We start from the raw sequence: 26,494 nt of genomic DNA, 5'->3' as shown, positions 1-26,494 counted from the left end.
GTCACATTTCCGTTCATCAACTTCCATTCCATCTTCACTAAATTACTCCTATCGAATGCCTTATACCAAGAGCTAAGATATGTTTACACATCAAAAATAAGACCTAGGGCATAATTGCACATATTGACGTAAAGATGCATACTGCTTGATAATATATAATTTTTTTTTCTGAAAATTTTATTCAGTGGTATCCATTTTCCTTTTTGGATGAACCTAATTTCTTGGCTGGGTATTTGTTGTGCATACCTTCATACCTTATGTATGCTGCTACAGTATGTATGTGCATGGAGATTGTAATAGTGAGAGCACGTTTGTTACGTATGTTTTCAAAGTGATGGGTCGGCTGAGTTCTTGATTCCTCCGGTTCTCTGCATTATTACAGCAGAAGTTAATCTTAGTCCCAAGAATGTATAGAATGTGGCTAGTGCATTTTCAGTGGCTTTTTTTTGTGAGATAATTCATTAATTTATTTCAAATTGTAAACTATTAAATGAAATTATACTATATGTGGTCTAAAGAAAGCATATATGAGGGTCATTCTAAAATTAAAGAAAATTTGTAAGATAATGTGGCTCCCCCTTTTTCATTTAAATAAATCTTAATTCAAATCATGAAAAAATGTAATCATTTAATCTTTAATGTTTGAAATTCAAGGAATGTAGTTATTTTCGGGCAAAAAATTGTACCAAAGTGCATTGATTGGGAAAATTAAATTAATTAGGTTTATTGTGCATGTCTTATTGAATCACTTTTAAACCACAAATGCTCGCTAATTTATTTTCATTGTTCTGAATGTATCTGTTGAAGACCAATATATTACACATTATTTAATTGTAAAAATACAGCATATCAGTTCTACTTTTACTTCTATTCTGGTGGAGTAAATATTAAAAAAAAGAATCTTTTATAAAAATAAAAACAATAACACAGAAATCCACTGAATTTGGACTAAAAATGAAACCATAAAATCTTGTCTACTAATTATGCCAGAATATAAAAAATAAAAAGAATGGTTTGTTTCTTAATCATTTTACAAAAATATATAACTTCCAGTCCACCCTGGAAAAAAGCTGCCACAAAGTATCTCAAAATATCTGGAAGCGATAATCTACGCATGTCGCTTCAACCCAGAAGCCAAGATATGTATGTGTAACTGAGACCCAAATGGAGGACCGGATGAAAGTAGAACTGACGCTTCCTAGTAAACAACCTCGCAAACACACCCAAGCCAAGATTACTCCTTAAATTTCTTAGAAGGCTTTTAAGGAGTGGCTTATGCTCAACCCTTTTTTAATTACCTTTTGGCACCCACAGGAATTTAACCCTGATATTTTGATTATATGGTGAGCATGATAAAGTAAACTCTAATCTAAATTGTTGTGCTAAAAAGAACACATTCTAATAAGTTTTGAGCAGTTATTTGTACTCACAGTTTCTTTTCACTATGAAAATTTAATGACAATATCTAAGGCAATCATAGTAAATAAATATTTGTGTGCATCCATGTGTTTTCTTAAGTTTTTTGGACTCAAATAATTGACTTTGCTTACCAAATTCTACCATTCTCTCATGAGCTTACTTTTGAAACTTCATTCAGTTTCTTCAATCTTTAGTGCTACATTTGAGCTACCTTGATCAACCAAAAAAAAAAAAAATTATCTTCATTTTCTTGTGACAGTCATTTTATTTGTGCCCCTTTATCACCCAGCTATGTTTATAGCAGCATATGTCTTTATCTCTTTCTCATTATTTTGTAAGTGCTTTTGACTGTGTCAGAACTTTAATAATTATTTATTTTTACTTTTTTGTTCATCGTTTCTGGAATTTCTACTCTCACATTGGGCATGCGGTAATTTAACCTTCCACATGTTAAACTTTGCATTCTAATTTATTTCTTATTGCAGAAAAATTACATGCTAACATTAATAAGTTTTATTTATTTTGTCACTGCATAAATACCATGCATGTTGTTTGTGAATCTATAGCATATAAAATTATGCTTTTTGAATTTTTTGAAGGGATGAGTTGTGATTTTGGTCTAGCTGTTGTAATAAGTGTATGTATACACTTTTTAGTAGTCTATATATTGTACCATTTATTTAAATGGAAAATTTTTCATGCAAAATTGACATGTATTTTTAAAGGTAACTTGTTTTGTCTTTTGTTTTACGTCCTCAACAAATCATGTGGACTGATAACATGCAGTTTTTCATGCATGATTTATGACATGACACATGATTCATATAATTAATGAGCTTTGAGTTAGAACCATTGTAGTTATGAGCCTCCAATGTAATCAGTATCTTTTAAAAAAAAATTTCAATACCATATAATCTAAATCCCAAACTTTATTTTTTTTTTTGTGGGATTGGATAATTCTTCTTGTGCGTCGACTTGTAATTATCAGCATTGTAGATTTATGATTATTTATCATGACTTTTGACTGTGTGGAAACCTTTCAAGCTGGTCTAAGGATTTTTTGTAACTTTCATGTATAGATGGCCTTCACTTATCGATTCCAGCCCAGGGCCTGCCCAATGGGGAGGCGGCCCTTCAGCACGCTGGGTACCCCGGCATGCAGCCGTACCCGGGTGTCGGTAAGTCTGGCTGCTCCCTACGCGTTCTTCTCTCGCTCTCTCCCGCGTTCACGGCCGTTCACGTTGGACCCCCGCTGCACTTCACCATTTCAAATAGCCAGCTACAAGATGGTGCGAAACCACTCGGCTGAAAGAAATATTAATCGTAACGGGAAGTTCGTTTAATTATTTGTTTCAGTAATTATTTTACAGTATGCAATTTTGTTGAGATTCACTTTTTTTTTCTTTTTTGTGGTTAAGGTGCTGGCGATACAAAACGTGTGCCTCCTGGTCTAACGTGAACTTGGCCTTAAAAAACTTGCTGTTTGTCTTCTGTACCTAGGACATCCTAGTCCCTATTGACGTGTTATTTGTTTGCTGCATGTGTGTTCACTGTGTCCGGCCTTTGCTTCATAGATACTTTTCTGACGGTGATTTTTGCTTATTAATAATTGATGCATGCTTTGTTTGGTAATACGCGAACTTCACTTCTTGTGTTGTTTTTGTCCTGCTTTTTGATGTTGCTCAGTGGTTGTTGAATTAACATGGGGATGGTTTGTTTCTATCTGTTCGGATTGGTAATTTTCGATGCGTAGAGTTTAGTATACCTGGTTAAATGGATAGGGAAGGGTTTCAAATCAAATTTTTAAAACATTTTTGTTTCCTGGATAATAACAGCATATATAATGTATTGTTTCTAGATGTTATTAACTCGGATATTTCTAATATATTCACAAAATTTTTTGGCAAACTAACAAAATACTTATTTGAATACCTTTTATTTATGTTTGTTTGGAAACTTCTTCATTGAGTAACAGTTTAAGGAAATCACCGTTGCAGACTTTTTAGTTAGCAGCCACTGGGCTAACTAATTTTCCTTTAAGAAAGCTAGTTGGTACATGAAGAAATTTTGCAGTAATTTAATATATATGTGAGATTCATTAAAAGTTTGTAAAACTAGCTGAACTCAACTGTTATCTGCTGTTAATTTTTGGTGTGTCTACTTGGTGTTTGCTAGAACCGATCTAGCATGTTTTGGTTAGCTGGTCTGAGTGTAATATGCATGCTTGTTGGTAAGCTTGCCTTAATCAGCATTTTGCTTTGCTTCTTCTCTTTTGATTACTATCGTAATAAACATAAATTAAACTATCTTCAAGTGCTTCTGTATAAGGTATAATTATTAAACAAAAAAATAATATCTGATAAAAAAGTCTTAGTTAAACACACCAGACACTCTTTGTAATTGTTGTCACTTAAATAATTAATGTTGAAAAGCTAATTCAAATAAAAGCACACTATCTCACCCATCCCAGCCACATGTTTGCAGTATAATGTGAATCCTTTCTTACGTATCTTGCAGCTATCTACATGAACAAGATGCAGTGCATAAAAGCTATCAGGCACTTCTTATCAGTCACCAAAATACAAAAATATGTACAGAAAAACCTCTGCAGAATTTTTCTCAACACGAAAAATATTTAACATGTATGAATTTTATTATTAAAATCGGTAATTGGAAAATCTATTATTAAATATTGGAAATTAGGTAGTAAACATAACTTTACTTTATATGCTGTACTTTTAAGAGTTCAAGTAAGGAACTTATATTTTTTATTTTATGTTAGAAGTGACAGTATTGGCAAGTCTGTTATAAACTTGTGCATTTTAAAAGCTGATGGGAGACAGTTTATTTTGTTTTAGTACTTTGAATGTGCCATGCTTTTAAGTATCACAAAATAAATTTAAAAATCAGTGAGAAACTTTTAACATTGAGAAAATGAATTGCCAGGTTTTTTTTTATTTTTAAATTTCCTATATTTTACACCTCGTGTAATCCTTCGATGAATATCTCTTTTTTTATTTTTCTGTATTTTGGATAAATTTTTCATTGCCTCCTGTGAAGTGCAAAACAAAAATTTCCACTGGATGTTAAAATTTGATCACACAAATATTTGATATTTGTAAATATTCGGAAATTCAATTCGAATAAAGGAACAGTATTCGCAGAAGACTAATAATTGTATTAAAATAAATATTTACACAAAAATGATGCATACAATAAAAATAAAACGATACAAAATAGTAAGTTCCATAGAGTTTCCAAATTTATGCATGTTGAATCTTCCAGCACGACCTAAATGTTGAAGGTTTAGAACAATACTCGACACTATTAAGTCAATGTAGAATCATTGTATTTATAGTTTTCAAAGGATGAAAAGTCACACCTCTACTATTAATTTTTAATATACACATATTTCCTTCCGAAAACACAACATATGATGAATTTTTTTTGTTTCCTACAAATTTTGTAATTTTTTTTTAATAACATTAACTTGCAGAAGAATTTCAAAGCTTTTGATGGCACCTTGTTATCTTGTTCATGTTGATTGGCATACTGCTGCTCCTCATAAACTTTATAAAAAAACATATTTTTTTTTTACTTGAACTTTAAATTCCTGCTGCCCCAAAGCCAACTTCCCTCCTAATTTGACATGTCCTTGCTAATGAACACGGTGGTTATGTTGGTATGTTCTCTGGCAGCTTACCCCGCGGTATACAGCCAGTTTCCACAGGCCATTCCCCAACCGATGTCCACCGTCCCCCCTACGCAAAGGGAAGGTAAGCAGCTACCATAATACTCTTTTAACGCCTTAACTTAACGCTGAACACTCAGCATGGGTGCAAAAACTCCCGCCGTTTCCGTACTCCTGTCCTTTCCAAGGGCGTTCTCCCGTAAATGCTTTCTATGTAGACCCGTACCTGTTGAAACGTCAAGGATTCCATACGAGCCATATAAATTATAGTTCACCTAAATCTTGTGGTATAAATGCAAGTACACTTTTTGTGCTGATGTTAAAGAAAAATTATAACATGTTCTGATGCTGCATGCGATAGTGCAACTGTCACTAACACATTTATTTTTAAATGCAGTTTTTAGTGTAAATATTTTAGTTGGCAGTGGTTTTATTTACTATAAGTAAATGTTCTTAAAAACCATCATTGTCAACAAATGTGATTTTTATTTTATTAATGAAAGAAATTGTCATCTTCCCTTTCATTGCAATAAAATATACCAATACCAACAAACAGTTTTTTTTTTACATAAATCAAAAATTTCAATTATTCAGTTTGTTATTTCAAAACTATGCACTGAGAATCCATTTATTTGTATTCATCTTTCATCCAACAGCTCGCTTGCCTCTTGCCATTGTTTTTTGCACCCAGGTAAACCTTTAGTGTGTTAAAATTGTTGTGTAGGGGAGTAAACAAGCGTTGACAAAAGTTTTATTTGTTTGGGCTTAGTTTTGAGAAGTGTGGCGGAGGTACGTACACAAAAGTTTTGGGCGTGCTTTGCCTGAAAATTTATCCGTGACGTGGTTTCGGGGTCGCTGCGAGATGCGCGGCCTCCGTATTTATGTTCTTTGGCAAGCCCTGGTCTAACTTCTGTGTACGGACCTCCGTGGTTTAATCTAGCACGCGCTGGCTGTATCGCTCAGGTGTGTACTAAACAAGAGACAGTTAAGCTGGGTGTTTATAAATATAATAAGATTAATTATTTTTTCCCTGTCTTGTGGTGCATACTGCATTGCATTGTTATTTTTGTCTGTGTCTTGATTCTTATTTTTTTATTTGAAATATTTGGTTTCTGTTGCTGTTTATTTCATTGCAGTTTTTGTGAATGTCTACAGCACTTTTCATTATTATTTTTTAAAAACATGTGTGTGTTTGTGTTTTTATCCTTCCACGAATATTGCAACGATCTGTTGCCAGTGGGAATGTGCAGCGGATTTGGACAGTTCCTTGTGATGGGTTTTAATTTCTATCTGGTTGGTTTATTAGTGTTAATATTATTATTCTTTCATCATGTTTCCCTCTGTGTGTCAGTAACAATTTTAATTTACTAATTTATGTGTTTGTAAATAGTGTTGATCCTCTAGAGCCGCCAAATATAAACATAAAGTTGTTTTGCCGTTTCTTCTTTATTGCATTTTTATTTTGTTTCTGGTATACATTTTAGCAGATAAAAAGTATGGCATAATTGTTGCAATTATAAATATTAGATGCTTTGTTCTGTGTATGCAGAAACTACATGATTTTCTGATTTGTGTGTCACGCAAACATACGTACATACTTAGTCGTGTGTTTAGATTATATTATTAAATTACTGCATAAAACTTGCACAGTGAACAGTTAGATATTAATTATATTATGTGAGCAATATCTTTACAATTGTCTTTTTAGATTGTTAAATGCTGAAGAAAATGCAATGGTATTTAATTTTTTTTTAAAAAATAGGGAATGCACCATATATATTTTCAGTGAAATTCAGGAAAAAAGGTTTTCATACTGACTATTGAAAATTATTGTGTGCATATATATAAATTTAAAAGTTTGGACAGGTGTTGGTTTAGTAACTGGATCTGTGTCACCTTGAACACTGAAAGCTAGATTGTATGGATGGAGTCAGGGGTTTGCAGCTACAGGCAAGGTAACACTACCACGCTGTTGCCTACAAACAAACCTTAACCTTATTGATCTGATTCAACATTATTATTATTTTGTAGTGTTTTTAATAATGTAAAAAAAATATATACTATACATATCTTTCCAGCGACGAGATTCAAACGATGCCCCTTGAGGATACTAAGCGCGTGCTCTGCCGTTGTATTATTAAGCCTCTTTTATATGTAGTTATTATAATTCCAGTTTTCCTTTGTTTTTTTAAATCTTGTGATGACTGTTTTAGTTTGCCATACATATTCCAGGGTAGTTTCATATAAAGTTTCATTTGGCACATTAAAACGTTTGGTTGTTGCCTAGTGTGTACGAAAGTGACTATATACGTACAGGTTTATATTGCTATTGTGTTACACTTCGTTCATCAACTTCCATTCCATTTCCAGTGTAGCGATAGGTTATTCTGAGTTCAGACATCATACTCCGTGCGACCGTGTGCCGCACATGCGTTACTGGAATTGCTAGTCGGAATTTAATCTAGGTTTTATTATCACCATTATGTCAAAACAATCAATCGTAGCTGAAAACAGGAAGAGACCTCAAGCAAGGAGAAATGAAGCTCAGCAAATTTTGTCATTAATATTGTACATGGGTACAAAACAAATTATGCCAGGTATGGTAATTTTTTTAAGCTGTAGGGAAGGGGCGAATATCACAATTTCTGCCCAAGGTGAAGGAAAGCGTACATTCATGACTAGGCTCACAGTAATGTTATTGGCAGGTGTTAAAAGGATTCAGAAATCTTAATACTGAGAATGTGTCTTAAAAATGTCCATTTAAGCTTGATCCAGCTCATAGCTTTATTGTTCACCATTAAGACATACTTTTTGCAGCACTTGGGGGTGGAGGGGGGGGGGGGGGAATTATTCTCTGTTGTGTTTGTGCTCTGCAAAGCCTCGCCGAAAGCGTCCAGAGGCTATAGTGTGAGCTCTGTGTGTTTGAGGTTGCTCGATCTCGGGCCCAGAAGGATGCAACCTGTTCATTTACCACTTACCTCAAGAGTTTGGCGACGCTGAACTGATGCAGATGTTTCTGCCGTTCGGAAACGTCATCAGCTCCAAGGTGTTCATTGACCGAGCCACTAACCAGAGCAAATGTTTCGGTAAAGTTCCTTGTTAATGTTTTTATTTTTTATATGTTTACTTTAAGTCAACATGTTGGATCATGATTACTTAGCCAGAATTAAAAATTCCAAATAATTCCAAAAACCACTTTTTTTTTTTTTGCCAAATTCAATTTTGATGACTGTAATGTTTCTTTAATGAAGGTCCATCCAAATCCCAGGAAAAAAAAAGATCAGTATATTAACGATAAATAACATTACTACAATTAAAACCTTTTATTTACTATATTAGAAGCAGGGAATATTAAAACATGAAATGTAATGCAAAGGGAAAATTTCTTTCTCTTATGAAGGAAATGTTAGGATTGTAAAATGATAGTGTATCGAACAGAAGTATGTTGTAAGCCAGAACCTTATGTCAGGATTCTGGTGTACTTTTCTAGAGAGTACAGGGGCAAAATGTAAAATAAAGAAAATAGAATTGTTTATTGTATAAGTAATTCAATGAAGTGTGAAATACGAGCATGCACATAAATGTTTCTGTTTTAAGGCATTTCCTAATTTTGCTACACATTTCTGTCTGTAAGTCTAAACAGTTCTTAATCACTCGGTCATGATATCTCCAGCTGACGTAAGTTTTCCTGCGCAGGATTCGTGTCATTCGACAACCCAGCGAGTGCCCAGGCCGCAATCCAGGCCATGAACGGATTCCAGATCGGCATGAAGCGGCTAAAGGTCCAACTGAAGAGGCCGAAGGACGCCAATCGCCCGTACTAACCTCTTCTGTAATTTAGGAACTGACGCTACCCGGTACGTTGGCCTTCTGTCCGCCGCATTTACCACCAGCAAAACTTTCCATCTTTTCACAAGTTAACATATAACGTAGAAATGATGTACTTACATTAAATTAATATGCAATATTCTTTATTGGAACTATGCAACTACATTTGCAGTCAAGATCATTGTGATGAAAAAAAATAATAATGTTTGGGTAATCCATATTAAATAACGTAATTTTCTAGGTTAACCTTTGTGCAAAAACACATTTGTAATCTTGATCTTCTGCAAATTTCTTTTCGCCACAAACATTTATTATTAGGATTCTTTATCATTAATTATTAATTACTGAGTATGCCAGAAATTATTTTTTATGGTTTTATGTTTTTTTAGTTACACAGTACACCTATCCCTCACTTAGTACGACTAATTCGTTCCTAAAAATTCTCATGTTATTTGAAATCGCGTATTCTGAAGCATTAGTTTCCATAAATAACAAGGCTAATTTATTTAATGTGTTCCAAAATTGTGTAAGAATATATACTTTACGTAATATAACTGCGTAGACTTAACACTCAACAATAAATATGTCACACCATTACTGTATCACCACCTGGTTCACACCAATCCTGTCAGGCCAATGATTATTTTTTTCATTGCAACATTCATTTAACAAGCTTTTCCATGTGAATCATCTGTTCATTTTTTTTCCGGTATCTAATGTCAAATATATTCCCGCTAGTACAACCAACAGCATCAGACTTATATAAACTTTTGGTAAGAGTCCTTATTTCGTATGATTATGTGCACAGTTAACTTGCTTAAAACTAAAGTGCAACAACATAAGCGTGGCCTTCATGACAATCTGCACGCCGTAATACTTCTAGTTTTGTCTCAAATACTTGAACACGATGAATTATGAGTGATCAAGCACGTACAGTTACCGGCAGCTGAATGGGCAGATGTTGCTTTTGTTTGAGTGAATTTCCTGCCATTGGCTAGACTGAGTTCACTGCCCGGTCTGTGGCCAGGCGATATCGGTACGGCACGGTGGCATTCGCGCGGACGTAAAAACACTTGGTCCTTTACACTCCATGGCCGGAATTTAACTTGCCATAGCTGATGTTTGTACAACAGCCGATAGTGTAGACAGACCTGTGCGCGGATCTCTTCCCCCCCTTGTTTGGCTAACTGTATCCCACGGCACATGTGTTGTTTACAGTTGAAACAGACTTTGTGCCATCGTGCTCGACTTCGTGCTAACTGAAGTTTACATACGTGCTATATGAGACTGGGGCAGTAAAATTAAAATCGCGCTAAATGAATTTGCACAATCTGAAGTGGTTCTAGGTGAGGGATAGGTTGTGTATTAGTGAAGATATTTTATTAAAATTGTTTTTATGAGCACGCATATATATTTAAACATTCTATGTGCAGTAGTTATGTGGTGCCAATTTTGGCTGTAATTTCATCTGAGAGGAATACTCTCGGTATTAAACATATTGTAGGGTGTAAATGGAGGATGGAGCACGGACTGTCTAGAAAGGTACCTGTACATGAAGCCTCATGCTGTTGCAAAAACATTGTCCACGTCATCCATGCAAAGTCTGATAATAGGTTTTCATGTAAAACACCCACATGATTACAGGTTGTCCCCAGCAAATTATATTGTATAGTTATGAGAAATCTAGATAACAAAAGTTATCATATATCTATAAAAATTGAAACTGCAATATAACGTCAAATATTTTTACAATGGTTCGTACTCATAAATGAGCAGTGCTGGTTGAGTGGCAGACAAGTGGTTTGAATAGTATTTTATTTTAAATCCTGAATTTTTGTTAGTAAATATACAAGATACTTATTTTTTATTTAACTACACTTGAAGGAAGGCTTTGCCGGGACTGTGTAAACTGAGTCTTGAATCTAAAAAAGTATTTTTTATAATTTTTTTTTATACATAAGTAAATATTCTGATGGCAATGTATCAATTTTTTTTTCCTAGGCGAAATGTTATGTTATTGATAGGAAAAAGTTGGTCATTGATGATGGATGAGGATCATTTACTTAAAAAAAATTTATAATTATATTCAAACTTTTTTTTTTTTTTTTTTTTTTTTTGGTTTAAGAAAGATGAAATCCCAATAAATTTAGAAAAAAAAAGTTCTTGAGTTATATAGTGGCAGTTTCACATACACTGGTAATTTTTTTTATTTTTATTTTTTATTTTTTTTTACAATTAGCCGGGCATATAACATGAGCAATACTGACCAGTTGTGCTCTAATGTACTTGTAAAGCCTCTATTGATACTTATTTTCTTGTTGAGAATCAATAATAAATAACTAATTGAGGTCTTCATAATTTGTGTTTAAACTTACTTTCACTACTAATTAAGGGCACATTATTATGACTGACTAAAATGTCAAACACAAGTATTTTAGACTTGCCAAATTGAACAGGAAAAAAAACTTACTTAGACTGCAGTGATTATATATTTTTAGCAAAAATAAATGAAATTAATGCTGCATTTCCTGAATTACCAGCATTTTGAGTTTTAAAGTTACGTGTTGTAAGATATGCTTATATTTAGTATGTTGCCATCAAAATATTGGCGTGTTTTTTTTCTCCCAACAAGTAAATGGGAGTGTTATGTTAACTTAGGTTTTTATACTTTTGATGTCATATTTTAAGGTAATTTTTTTATTTTTAACTTGCCAGAAACCAAGACTTAACATGTTACTACAATAATGTACTTTAATGGTTTATTTGCTGGCAATTAAACATTAATGTGATCTGCCCTTTATTCAGCTAATGTGATGTTTTCAAGTGCTGTGCTGGATACGCACCAAAATAGTTTTAAGAATAAATTTTGGGAGGTGTGTAATTTTTGTGACTCCGTATCTGCTACTTGGTGAAATATTTTATTTATCCTGTGAAGTGTCTTTTCACCTCCAGCATTGACATCTGCTTCAAACAGTTTACGTTTTAACTTTCTATTTTCTTAATCAAAGTTATGTTAGTTAAAAACTTACAAAATTTTCAATGTGGACCTGGTGTTAATTGAATTAGCAGGGTTAAGCAGGTCATGCCATGTCATGCATATTAATTTACGTATGTCGTAATATGCCATCTCCATTTACAATTTTGTTTTTTAAGTGTTTTTAGCACAGCGATTGTAAGATGTTAGTAGTGTGACTGAAAATATATATCTGAATTTGAAATATGAGTTATGTAGTAGTTAGAAATTCTTGAATATTTATCTAGTTATTGCCCATCAAAATCAGAATTTTTTTCTGCTTACATCAGTTATAGGTATTTTATGCCCCTCTCTATTCACGATTGGTTGAAAATCTGGTTTCCATTTGGTTGTGATTTTCTCTGGGGCCTGCTTCAAATTTCATTTCTTTTTATTTATGGGTTTTAGTATAGTTTCATTGCCCACTTTAGTTTCTTGAAAGTCTTAAAAGCTTACATTCAGTCCTCAGATTTACGTTTTGTGTTGGAAATGAAGAGTGATGGTCTTGGACATAGTGGTGAGGCAATGTTTGTTTGAATTTCAACTAAGTGATCTGAAATGAATTGGTTTCATAAGTTGTTTTAAAATAATTCACTGAAATTAGGTGTGCTTTGGTCAGCAGAAAGAACAACTGAATTTTATTTTAATGATCTGTGACATACCTTAATTATAAATATACTGTCATTTTTTGCAATATCAGGCTGATTTTACTGCAATTAATTTATCTGTATATATAAAAAGTACTGCTTCTGAATAATTTAATATCTCTTGTAAACTATGTGAGTGCCTGAGTATAATCTATTTTGATATGATTGCCATTTTTTATTAAAGGTTTTATAGTTACATTTTGTATGAAAAAACTTTCGAAATTGAGAATTATAATTTGGCTCAGAATCGTGTTTTACTACAAAGAAATTTTTTCTAATACTTAAAAGTTTAAAAGGTGAGGAGAACCCACATTGAAAATTATTTCTCATGTTTGAACTGTTTCCTAGTACATGATGTAAAAACTTGGATGAACTTGTTTGAAGCAGATTGTCTCTTGTGTCTTGTGATGTGAACTGCATCCTTAACATCTGCTGTTTCCCACCATTCCCCTCAGTGTCATGGAAACTAAGCTGCCACGTTTGCACGCACGACGTGACTGTGATTGTCCAATCACAAAGCAGGCGCCCCCCGCTTGCCTCCCTTACTCGTAAACTGAACAGCACTCAGTAAGTTTTCTCCACTTCCGATGTTCGTTGTCAAACTGTTGTCAAGTCTCATCTTCGTCTTAGTTTTCTACCTATATAGATATATATATATATTTATTTTTATTTTTCTTTTTTTTTTATTTCATTGGTGCTGAGATGTCGCTGATTCGAGTGATGTAGGTTTTTTTTCCCCCGTGTTGAATGATGAGCCAAAAGCACATGTTGCGTGTAAGGTTCACGTACTCATAGTTTGTGTCTCAATATGTACCGTATCTTATTTCACACTTTTTGTGATATTGGGTATGTTCAATAGTAGTAAAAAAAAATTTTTAGTTGACCATCACACACATAAGGAAACATAAATGTTCATTATTGTGTGTTTTAAGTTGCTTGTTTCCACCAATGCCCATTATCTAATTTTACTGTGTATTTTTTTATTGATTCTTTGTTTTTGTGTTTCGGAGTTGTTTTGGTCGTGGAATAGTTGCAGAATTAGCTAGGATGCTTTTGTGTGGTGTGAGAAGGGTTTAGATGTATGCTAGGATCAGAAACTGTTGTAACTAACCGTTTAGATGAGTGTTCCCTTAGCTAATGGATGTGAGAGTGGAATAAAAAAAAAGTGTCCACAAATGGACTTTCACTCTTTACTTGTACCTTAGTGTTGCCTGTATGATAGTCCTGTGATGCTTACCGATGGGGAAATGGGCGTTGGTGTTCAAACAAGTCTGCTATAGTTTCGTACCTACTTAGCTGCAACTGTTACGGATACCTGCGTTATTTGTGTGTGTGTCACTGTGCCTCTAAAATTATTTTGTAATTGCAATTTATACTTGTTATAATTTATTTTTTTATTTTTTTATTTTTTGGCGAATTGGGGCTCTTGTTTAGCAGTGCTGTGTTTATTCACTTAGTTTTGGCAGGTCAGTGTTTCCGTAACGCTATACTTAACACGTACAGCTACCAGCTTCAGTCACATCGGTTATGTTGGGAAAGTGTTTGTTTTGATGAAATTAACAATCGTGGTAAATTTTTTATTTATTATATTTCAAGCAAAATTGAGTTTGGAGGAATCCTGCGTACTGGGTTTCATGGCAGCTTCGCTAACTGATTTGAGTCCTTAAGCAGAAATGCTTACTCAGTAAATAACTTATGTGTAGAATGTCTTCTGCGTGTTACTACAGAAGACTTCAGTACTACATTCAAAATAACAAAGTTGAACCTATTCAATGGAAATTCTCAAAATATTTAATTTCTATTTTTAACTGGACAGTTTGTAGGCCTGTGCGAAGCTTGGAATAGAGTGAATCAATTTAAGTTTTTTTTTTAATATTCGATTTGACTTCACCAGGAAATTTTTTATTCATTTTATTTGAAGTAAAGCTTTGCGTCTGATGTGAAGCTTTATGTAAAACATCAAAGATTTGTTCATGAAAATATTTAGTTTTTTTTTTTTTTTTGTATATGTTTAGTTTTAATAAAGTTTGTTTCTTAAAAAAATCAACATGTGGCACTCAGTTTGCCTTTATGAATTCTCAATGTTAAGATATGCATGGTTATTTAATAATTTTTATTGAATGATGTTATATGTAGGCCCCAATTGGTTAATCGCTTCATCAGTTCAAACATTACAAACGTTAAAAATTTTTATTTTTTATTTTACCTCATCCTATATTTTATAAAATAAGTGTAACACAGCTTTGCCAAGCACAGTATTCACAGTTTGTGAATATTTGAAACATTTGATTTAGATATTTGCTTCACATCAAAAACAAGTATTTGCACAGGTCTAGCAGTTTGTGATAAACATCAATGAGCTATGTACAATTATTACAATCCAACCTTCTAATATTTTAGCAAACTTATCTATATTTAGTTGTTGAAGTTGTGTTAGAAAAATTATAATTAAAAATTTTGTTTTATTTGTGTTCCATTTGATATTCGTAATGGTTTTTCTCCCTCGTACTTAAAAGTTTTGTTTATTTCTGAAAAAGGTTTAAGAGTATTTAGTCTTGCAAAAGCTTTTAAAACTTAAATTCTATTTTTTGTCATAGCATTGCTATCCAAAATAATAATTTCCTGCACTCGTTTCATTCTGGGTCAAGTCACGCTTACCTAAAATAAAACAGTCAGAACAGTTGGTTTTGCCAAGCCAACAAATGTTTTACTTAGGGTTGGGTGGCGGGGGGGGGGGGGGGGGGGGATCCATGGTATTTTGAGTGGCTCGTAATTTTTTTGTGGTTGAGGCTGGTGTTTACTTCCTGGTCCGTCCACTTCCCGTTCCGCGTCCACTCGGTGCAGAATGTTTGTTGACTTCCCGCTAGGGTGAAGTGAATCCTCTCACACATTTCAAAACATCACAAGGCAGGCATACACTTTGCCAGGAAAAAAATAAAAGACGTTTGTAACTAAAAAAATTTTTGCATTGGAAGTTATGGATCTAGGCAATTCAATTCAGTATATAAAACTACTTTTTCTTAGTTTGAAATGGTTTTGTGGGTGGTTGCATCTCGGTGAGACTTGCTAGCAGTGGTGGGAATGGACAAAGGTATGCTTGTTCTGTTGTAGAATCAGTACAGGTACATGTTACGATAATGAACTGGCTAAAAAAAAAAAATTTTTCAGCTGTTCCGTTGTCTCTGTGGAATGCTTCGGTTGCAGCTTTGTGCTTACTGACGTAACTTGTTTGTTTTCTGTTTGTGTGTACGTGGCTGTTTTCATTCTCATTTCACTGTATCGCACGTCATCATCAACTTGTTCCATATGATGTTTGTAATCATAGAGCGTACAGATCTGTGGGTGATATTGAAAGAAAAGAAAATTTGACGTGTACTCTGTTTCTTTATGGCAATGTTGTTTCATGAATTTTTTTCATAAAAACTTTTAGTGTTTGGGGTAGGTATGTAAATATGTTTATACATACAAAAAAACTTACACATTTCCAAACTTTGTTCATTGTTACCTGACTCTCGATGTCAACAAATACCTGAGATAAGCTAAGCTATTATTGGTTGTTTACCGTAGTACACAAGTACAAGATCACAAGAAAAAGGTCCTTGTTTGCTTGTACATGTTATTAAATCATTAATGCAAATCTGCTTTACATAAACAGAAAAAAAGTAAAAACTTTCGCGTTATTTCGTGAATTTCGCGCTTTACCATTTTTCGGGGTCTATAAATCATACATAAAACTGTATGTTAATTTAATTGAAGGTTATAATCATAGTTTTATTTTTGTGAAGTTCGGAATCATCACACAAATCACATCTCGCAAATAGGTCCCGAGGTCGCTATGGTACAAACCAAAATAATACACAATATTCTAGAAACATATAAAAAAATGTAAAATATATGCATAAAAGCAATATTGAAAGTAAAGAAAATCCTGACAAAATGCATAAATGCAAATAGGTAATACCCTATCAGCTAAATGAAAACCATTAAAAACATAGTTTGAAGGCTTTTATAAATTAAATACCAACATTAATTACAAGAATATTAATAATGATAATGGACAAGTATGTAAACTAGGTCACTATGACTTTTAAGCTATATATCAGCTGATCCATCTGAATGACCCAAACATACAATTTATTCTTCACAACAAATTCTCATAAAAGGAGGGAGGGTAGGGTCCTACTTTTGCATCACATTTCCGATAGCTTACTTAAGACATACAAATTTTACATAACATTACCTTCTGAGACAGGGTTTTCAAACTATTATACAATATTTATTCACTGTTGGGTTTAATGGTCATGATATTTAATCCTTGCACGTGCAAATACTTGATCACTACTGATGACACAATTCAGCATGGCTGACCGGATGTTCGTTGACAAGTTTTCAACATAACATTTTACCATATTAACATGCAAAAAAAACATATAATATAATTAATCTCCTAATGTAGATAAACTTATTATTAAAACATAGTGCCCTTTCTCTATACGCAACAATCAACATTACAATGAACAATAATTTAGCCTATTAAAGAATAATAATAAGCTACTAAATTCTCTTTAGTGTGATAAAATACATTAAATTTCTTCTGTACAACTGGCATGAATACTATGTGATATTATTGTTCTAAACTGAAGATGTACAGTGCCATTTGCTATGGTTCCAACAGTGTTATTGAGGTGATTAAGTGAGCAAAATTATTACACATGTTCTACAGAAACAAATTTTTCCTATTTAAAGTTACCCATAATATTTTTATATAATACGGATTATTAATCGGTTGTTAAATAGTGCGTAGGCATGCAGGATGCATTGAGCTCATGTCGTGCAGTGGTACAAAAGTGTTTGTTTATACTGTATGTTGGGTAAGAGTGAACAAAGTTTGCATACATATTTATTTACACTTATTAATATCCATGCCTAAATTACACAAAAATGTAAGCATATGTTCATACATAAGAGTGAAATGTGCTAAAAATTTTGGCCACTCTTCATTTTGTTGTTTGATTTGAAATACATACTGTAGTTTTCTGTGTATCAAATAAGACAAGTTAATAAAGCTTAGAAAATAAAACTCATCTTTATATAAGACATGAAGCTACTTCCTCTAGTCCTTAGCAGCAGCACATACTTATTTATCCATGTGCAATAAAAACATGAGTTTGAGACTTCTTTTCTTTTGATCGTTCTCAGATATGAATCTAGGACTTTGCAGCAGAGATAGAGAAAGAAGGGTACAGATAAAATGGGTCATTGCCTAGAAATTTTGGCCCTGCAGTTTTCAAATTGCTAGAAAAATAGACATAATTAATTAATGTGCGGCATATAAATAACAAACACCGCTGACTGAGGTAGTAAGCGTGGATACAAGAGTTAGAAGCAGAATCATGCTGTGTGTTGATGTCAGTCTAAAAATACTACTTCCTGATCTTCTTTCTTACCATATTCAGAATCCATGTAACAGCAGCACTGTGTGGATTCTTTGCAGTAGTAACTTAAGTACATTAAGACAAACATTTATGTGCAGCTTTGAGCTCTTCAAACTTACATAAAATTCTCATTTTATATGCTGAAAAATACAGTATGTCAAAATTAGTAACATGAAGGTTTATGTTAGCCTTGGTTTAAAATTTTTTTTCCCCTAGTTTTGGCCATTTTATTAACGTACGTAGAGTTTAGCTTTAAATTATTTTTAATGTTTTGGTTAGGGAAAAAGTGTCACAAACTTTTGCTAGTGCTGCAGATATAAATGGAGTTTTTTGACTAAGTTGTTGTATTTTCTTTGTTAAAGAATTTCAGCTGTCCAGGGTGTTTGATGGAGGGTTTGGTCATGACGGGATCTTTGACTGGAAGACGACTATATAATCCAAAAATAAATAAGAAGTCACTATTTAAAGTTCTGCTGGGATTCCCCCTGATTTCCACTGGAGTTCTTCTTCGTTAAGCGCGCACAAGAATTTGTGAGGATGGGGTTTAACGACGAGAAGAGAAAGTGAACCATTCTTTAAACTTCCTGGTGACAAGTATTAATCAACCATGAATAGTGGACGGTGGATTTCCGAGGTGCGCCCTCACAGAGAAATGAGAATAACTTAGTAGTATTCTAGGGTAAAGATAAATACATAGTGTAGATGTTAGTTTGAAAACAGAAGCTTAATATTCTTATCATATTATTATATACAATTATTATTACCTTATAACTTATGGGTATTTATTATAATAAGATTTAAAGATGATTATCCTCGATGAAGAGTCGGAAGTAACAAGTTTTTTGCTTAGCTATTAAGGTATTGAGCGTGGCTATTTAACAGTACTGTTTAAAGTTCTTGGTCTCCGTCAACATATAAATACATATGCTATCAGATCAGAGATTCAAGTAGTTTCAGAGTTGACAGGCACTAATGCACAGGAGCAGACTAACATGACTAACCAGCGCGGCCACACGCTTGTTTGTGGAAACGCACGTGACGGGAACCCAGCCGGGCAGAGCAAATGTCAATTTTGAAATTTCTCGAACTCACCCCAGCTTATGTTAACAGATTGTAGGTTTACTGCTCGAAAAAAAAATTCTACTTGGGCTGTGAATAAAAAAAAAGTATAATGTGTAAACTTGTACAGGCCGTTTATTGTCTTCTCGTTTGTCTGTCTGTTCGTACATACGTGCATATATAAAGTTGACGGAAGATCATTGTTGTCGAGAATAATGATAAATTAACTATAGGTGTCATTTTTGTGTGTTGGTTGGTAGCGTCTGAAATTTTACTTCTGTACCTAGTTGAGATGAAAAATTGAATATAATAATTATTATTATTATTATAAATGTAGGATTTATTTTTATTGCCGAAAATTTGTGCTGTTGAGAGAATTCACTTGTCTTTCTCTTTTCTGGACTATCAATACTCGATACCTGCACATGCCTTTTACTCGAGAACAAGTTTTTTGATGTTTAAAAGCTGGTGTGGGAGTTGCTTGGAGACCAAGAACCAATAAGCAGCCATACTACTTGCACAAGTATTAACTGTTTGAACCCCGATCCAGTGTCCCTTTTAAATGTACTTCGATGATGTAAACTAAGATGAAGTATGCTATAATCCTTAATATTTATATCAAAGAAGTATTTGAAGAGTAATCAGTAATATAATATTTCTACCACAGTTTTAGTGAATATTATTCAAACAAAGTACCAACATGTAGAGACATTAACTTAACATGAGACACGTACGGTAGTTAGTTTGTAGACGAATGCCCATGTGTACAGAAGGAAAAGTGTAAGACCTTCTTGAATACCATTAGAATAACTGTTTCAACAAAATAAACCAACTTTAAAAGGTAATTTTATTACATGTACAGTCTAATTTTCAGGGCATTTTAATGTAGCCACAGTTTTATCTTAGTACTATAGTTTGCTCATTAAAAAAAAAATACTTTAAGGAAAATGTCGGTGAAAAAAAGCTGTGGTTATTTGAAATTTTGTTGTGTTTTACATATTTGGTGATACACACTAAAGTTAGTTTTACTTCCTTATTTAATTTGTTTTAAGTTTCCAGTCTAGGCGCTGAAGGTGAGCTATACGAGACAAGTCAGTGCATGCGTTGCGAGTCATGTTTGTGATACTATCCATATTTGGTATTTATCTTGTTTCTTCCACTTTTGAAATAGCATGAGATGTTCATTTTGTTGGCAAATGTACAGTGTTGTTTTTCTTAATATCCATTGCTTCGACACATTCCAACCCTATGCTACTGCATTTGCCATGATGGTCCGTGATAGTGCTGAAGAAATCATTTTGATCAAGAGTTCTTTAACATGCATGGTATTATTATTTTACTTAATGTCCGTCGTATTGCTTCACTGCTAAGGTGCGGGAGTGGGAAGACAATAATGTTGCTCTCTTTTTTTTTATGTGACAGGAAATTGGTTTGTAACAAAAACGTACTGACGTAACACCTGCCATTTTGTTAATTGTTACTCTGCTATGGCAAGTGAAGAAGTGCATGGCTCCAATCTCGTGTATATACAGTGATATTGAAACTAAAGTACTCTTTGAAGTGAATTACTAAATGTCTAGTCATCATCTTCAGACCTAGATTGGGAGCAGAGATCTTAGAATAAATTATAACTAGTCAGTGCTGTTGAAATTAGGTTTTAATGACTCTAGTCAAAAATTTGTTATATGCTCTTGACAAATGCAGAGTTGTAGAGTGAATAACATAGTTTGTAGATAATGTAGGCATATGATAATTTGTAGAGTATAAAATGAGATATACAGGGGTAACAGGATAATCGAATAACCAAATTAGTGGGAAAATAGAGGTCTAAAAAGTTTTTTGTATTTTTTATTTATTTTGTATTTGCTAGTAGCTGCCACTGACGTATTGCGAAATAAACCATCAGCATATAACTATTGTGTGCAATATAAGCCAAACACATCTTGAACAGTAGTTTGACTTTGTTATATATTTAATAGAAAAATAATTATTTTAAATAAATATAATTAGCTATGTTTATTTTTATTTATAGTAATTTATTGAGAGGGAAGTAAAGTAAATGTTTCAGTACATGAATGTGGGTAGTAGAGTTTATGATAATCTTAACTCATTTAAACCTAATTTATTTAGTGGAATATGTCAAAAAGTATTTTGTTAAACTGGTCACAATTTCGATAAGTTCTTGTTCAGTAATTTTTTACTTGGAAAGTTGTGTGTGTTGTTTTTGGTGAAATTTAATAGTTAACACTGCTTTTGAAAACACTCTGTACTTGTTTATTCTTTAAAATTTAATTTTTTGTTTGAATTTTTTTATATAAATTTATGCATTCTGATTTTGTGCATTGGAATACATTCCTATGCCTTAAGCAAAATTATTGTCAATCTTTACCAAATGTATATAAAGCTTTTATGTACTTAATTTTTTTTTCTGTTTGGTCTATATAAATCTCTTAAAACATCACATATGTGGAATTTAACAGAAATATTTTAATACAATGTTTAGTATTTTTTAGAAAATTTATGCTTACTGTTCTTATATTTCAAGTTTGATAGTTACAGCATACAAGTTTGTATCAGTGATTGTGTGACTTATTTACCTAGTTTCCAGCACTTTTTATAATGATCTAGTCATCTTCCAAATCAAAATAGTGTAAATAATGTAATTTAATTAGAAAATTTTCATATTTATTTAAGTTCCTGGTCAATCTGGTATTGTGATAGCAAGATGACAACTGTTTGTATGAATATTTATAATTTCATGTTCATATGCATAGAGGCTGTCTAGAATGAATCTCAAAGATTTATTATTGATACATATTTAGTTTTTGTCTCTTTAAGTGCTTTAAACAATGTGTCACTGATTTACTTCTACCACCACTAGAAGATTCTGTGCCCAAGTTTTAAGTAGGTACATTTTGTGTGCCATTGTGTATTTCTTCTGATACTGTACATGTACACAAACAATGTACTGTTTCCACTTTCTCAACAGTTCAATTAAAGCGCTGCCTTTCGTGTAGAGCTGTTTTGCACACAGAACTTATTACGTACTACTGTAATAACAAGGTACTGCAATGATCCGGATTGTGCATGGGGGTTATCGCAGGAAGCAAGATTAGCAGATCCACATTTGTCGATACTCACACAACACACTCCCCCCATATAAGAAAATAAAACTGAAAAGACGTGATTCTTGGATACAGGGTATGTTTTTTCAATTATTTGTGTAAATGTTTTTCTGTGGAACAAAAAAAAATGGAGCAGAAAAAACTTTGGTGTACTCTCTTAATAGATTTTTCACAACTCTTAAAGAAGTTAGTGCTCACTTTTTAACTTAAGAGAAAAAAAAGGACCTGCTATGTCAGTGAACTGTGCTGAACAATTTTTTGGGGAGGAAAGAACAAAACTTTTATAAAAAAAATAAGAGTATTTTTAAGGTTATTTTTCGTGCTAAAGGTTACTGTACTGTCATGTTGAATGCTACATACAATGGATGTGCCGACCATGATAAATATTCTGCTCTTGATCGCAATGTTGCTGGGTTACGCGCAACTTGGTTTCAAAGCCCAAACTGATTTTTGCAGTTCGTCAAACCACATTGCTTTGATGCAGAGCAATGTTTCGCAGCATGTGCAGGCAAACATTTTCATATTTTTAACAATTTTGTCAGTTATTAGAAAAAAAAACACTAATGTTTTCACCACCTTGAGCCATTAAAATTTTATTGTGAACTTGCCATCCATGCTATGTACATTACGATTTATAATATTAATAATGTGTCTAAATAATTACATCATTTATAACAACTCCACTTTGTAATGTATTTTGAAGAAGTCACAGTGTAGTGAAAATATATTATTCTTGATCGCAGATCCCAAATATTTGAAAAGTTATACATGTAATTCTAATATGATAAACTAAACTCTGAAGACATAGAGCACATTCTAATTGAGTCAAGTCCATGATTGGTTTTAAAAGTTCAGTATCCGAAATAATGTGCACTCGAAAGACTTACAAGCATTTGGTTTAAGTTACGTGAATGTGCTCTGGAAACAAAAAAGTATTTTAATCAAATTCCATTTTGGGCACCATGCAGACAAGTGCCAAAAACTAAAAATCATTAAATTAAAATTGTTTTTTTTATTTATTTATTTATTTTGTGCAGACACACATTTGAGGAGTAAATGTGGAATTCGGACTGTTTGTATACAGTACGTAGTGAAGTTTCTGAAGTTAATTTAGTGAGACATCGTACTTGACGTGACCTACTTCAAGAGCTCATTATGTAGCCTGTTCCTTCATTTTGCTATTTGTTGATGGTTAATTTGTGAAAACTACACAGTGTACACACGTGTGTTGATATGTTCTTGCTGACTGTGTAACAAGGCAAGAACATACAAGAACATGTTCTCTCATTTGTTAAGAGGTGAAAATGCAGCACAGATATTTGCAAATTAACGGCATAGAACATCTCATATTTATTGAAAGTAACATTGTCTTTGGGACCAAAGAACTTGGTTTTATTTAATTGGGTTTCCTAAAATATTTGTGGTTTTAGATGTACCTAAAAAATTTTTTTCTCTTGATGTTTTCTGAGTTATATTTCCTTAAGACTGCAATAATATGACAGTGAAAACTTTTTCACCTCTTGGCAAATTTAGAATGATTTTTTTTTAGGAAATGCAGTATTTTTGAAACTCATATTTAGGGTTGTGTGTTTAGCCCACACTCGGGGAAGCAATTCTGGTGGTGTTTGTTGAGGATGGAGTGTAGAAATGTTACAAGCACGTGCTTTAGTGATAAAGACAGTAATGAGATATTAAGATTTCTATACTTTAGTTTTTTTATAAATGAAAAATGTATTTGGTTTGGAATATAATTTATTCTAATAACTTTTTATCCTGATTTCACTGATTTTTAAAAAGAGATTTTATTTTTAATAATATTATTAAGACAAAAAATATCTTGCACTCCGTGTTCCAGTTGTAATAGTTTTATAAATCACATTTTTTTATAAACGTGTTTGTTTATGTAAAAATTTAATTTTGTTTTTGTATTAAGATTGTTTAATAGCTAATGAAAGTTTTTGAAATAGTTTAGACTCTAACCTCAACACATCACTTGAATTGGGAACTTAAGTGTTCTTGAGAATGTATATAAAGTATGTAACTTCACATAGTGTGGTAAACAGACAAAGGTTTAAGTTTATCAGTGCTACTGTAGTTGCAGTTAGAAAATGGGCTTTTGTGTATTACTACAGTGAATAATTGATTATTGAGGGGACAGGTTATTTATTATAAATTGCAATTTTATATATACACATATTAGCATTACTATTAATTTTATGATGTGGGTGACCAAGTGTTTTAAAAGCTTACTAAGTTATTGCATACTGCAGTGTATTGAAAGATGTTTATATCTGTGCCATTCTGGTATTCTGGCACCTGTGAGATTTAACCTAAGACAGAATTACTCAATATTTTTTATCTAACAGTGAATGAGTGGTGTCTAATGTTACTGCAGATAGTTCTTTGTTAATATACTGATAACGGTGATCTTGTATTGTTGGCAAAGTTGTGATACATGCAGTTATTGTTTAAATTACAGTTGATAATGCACAAGTTTAGTACTGATTTAGTGTATAGATTTTTGCAGTGTAGTAATTCTAGGCAATTTATATTTTTCACAATATTTTACTCGGAAAGAAAGTTACAGCTGGTATTCAAGATACTTGACACTCTCAAATACATTACTTCATAACAGTTTGTTCTCGGACTTAAAAGGGAATTAAAAATCTGCTAGTTCTGGGAGGTTTTCAGTTGTAATGATAGAAATGGGTGTGCAATTCTGCACTTAGTTCAGGATCTGCCGTTACACAGCACTTATTTTGGAGTTGCATTTACATATTATGCCCTACATTAGGGTGCTTTTCTGTTCGTTCACATTGTATGCTCTTGGTCATCCTCATCATACGCAAGGTACTGACTCGTCCCTTTGCTTCCTGTTGTTTTCTTTCGAGTCTGTTAAAACTTATATAAAATATATAAATATATATAAAAAAAGCTGATAGGAACAAAATTCACAAATAGGTAGCCATCATAATCATAGCATAATTTATATATTTATTATCATTCATTATTAATATACATATTATATGCTAGGGAATACACTGAAATTGTTGATGCCTAGCGTAACTTAGGTAAAGACGTGCATCTAGCCGGCTGCCTCTTCAGTCCGTATGTTTTGTAATCAGACTTTTGCAAAGCAGCAACAGGTTATGTCTAGATGCGCGTTGAGCATTTGGTTTATTTACTTGACGAGGAGAGGGAGTTTCTTTTGCGCCTGCTGAACAATGCTTTATCCTCTGCATCGCTCTTTCTTGCTGCTGCAGATAAATTTTCGATTGGCACCCAGTGTATATTCCCCCCCTCCCCCAAGCCCGTTTTGAGTTTCCTCTCAAGAGAACTACTTTATGCATTAAGGAGAAAATTTATGTGATTTTGGCATGGAAGGTACAGTGGATCAAAATTATTGTTCAGCAGAACAAAAGAAAAACTTTATAACAGAATTAAAAAAATAAAGTTAAAGAAATCAGTTGTATGTTAATGTTCATTTCTTCTTGGAACCCAATGCATGTTTCCTTCCAGTGTGATCATATCTCCTAAACTAACCAAATTAACTTTTTTTTTTAAGGTTTTAATATAAATTTTAATATAAATTGCCCATTACTGTATGAATGTAACAGTTTCACTGCGCTTTGCTAACCTGTTCGTTATAACATTGCTGCCAAGTCTAATGAGCATAGGACCATAGCAGTGTTTTGATGAGACTGATGATATAACAATCGCTGAAACTAATTTTTATGTGTCTTACAAATAATTAGTAGGCTCAGGTTTGCAATTTTTTGTGCTTTCCCCCAAGGTTTCTTTATACTACAGGTATTTATCAAAATTGTTGAATTTTTGTACTAGCTGATGTACCTTTTGACATTGCAGCAGAACAGTTTATTATTCAGCTTGACTGGAAAAATGAACATTTGTTGTGTTCATCTTAAGATTACATATTATATTATGACTGAGTTCTACTGGTATTAGCAACATACACACATTTATTTAGCCAGTACTGTATTTCTGTAAAATCAGAACTAGCTATTTTTTAGAATTCTTATATATTGTTTAGAAGTTTCTTTGAGTGGCAACTCATATTGCTGACCTTAGTATTTCAATACTACCACCGCCCTGTAAAATGTTCCAGATTATGTTTTGTAAAGTGTCTACTAATCCCAAGTTTTTGATATTATTTCTACTTAGTGTAATTTGTTTATTTCTTTTCATTAATTGGCGAGTACAGTTAGAAGTAACAACACAATACTACTATTGTTGCTTGCGGTTTGAATAAAGATGCA

The 26,494-nt window shown here is 32.9% G+C and overlaps 1 protein-coding gene across 3 annotated transcripts in view; it reads left to right on the top strand.

Annotated features, from left to right (window-relative positions):
• Nucleotides 1-21,413, top strand: part of LOC134535045 (CUGBP Elav-like family member 4) — a 693,633-nt gene extending 672,220 nt beyond the window's left edge. The window contains exons 7-11 of one of the 3 annotated variants that reach the window (XM_063373882.1): nt 2,499-2,597; nt 5,118-5,195; nt 8,038-8,196; nt 8,807-8,967; nt 18,396-21,413. In XM_063373882.1, the coding sequence (XP_063229952.1) occupies nt 2,499-2,597; nt 5,118-5,195; nt 8,038-8,196; nt 8,807-8,934 (464 nt within the window). In that variant the 3' untranslated portion in view covers nt 8,935-8,967; nt 18,396-21,413. The remainder of the gene's footprint in view (nt 1-2,498; nt 2,598-5,117; nt 5,196-8,037; nt 8,197-8,806; nt 8,968-18,395) is intronic. The other 2 variants (XM_063373881.1, XM_063373883.1) reach the window with 2 other exon arrangements.
• The last annotated feature ends 5,081 nt before the right edge of the window (nt 21,414-26,494 follow it).

This window comes from Bacillus rossius, chromosome 8 (assembly GCF_032445375.1).
Source record: "Bacillus rossius redtenbacheri isolate Brsri chromosome 8, Brsri_v3, whole genome shotgun sequence".
Classification (NCBI taxonomy): domain Eukaryota; kingdom Metazoa; phylum Arthropoda; class Insecta; order Phasmatodea; family Bacillidae; genus Bacillus; species Bacillus rossius.
The sequence above is the reverse complement of the archived record's forward strand: the minus strand, read 5'-3'. Positions and strand labels throughout refer to the sequence as shown.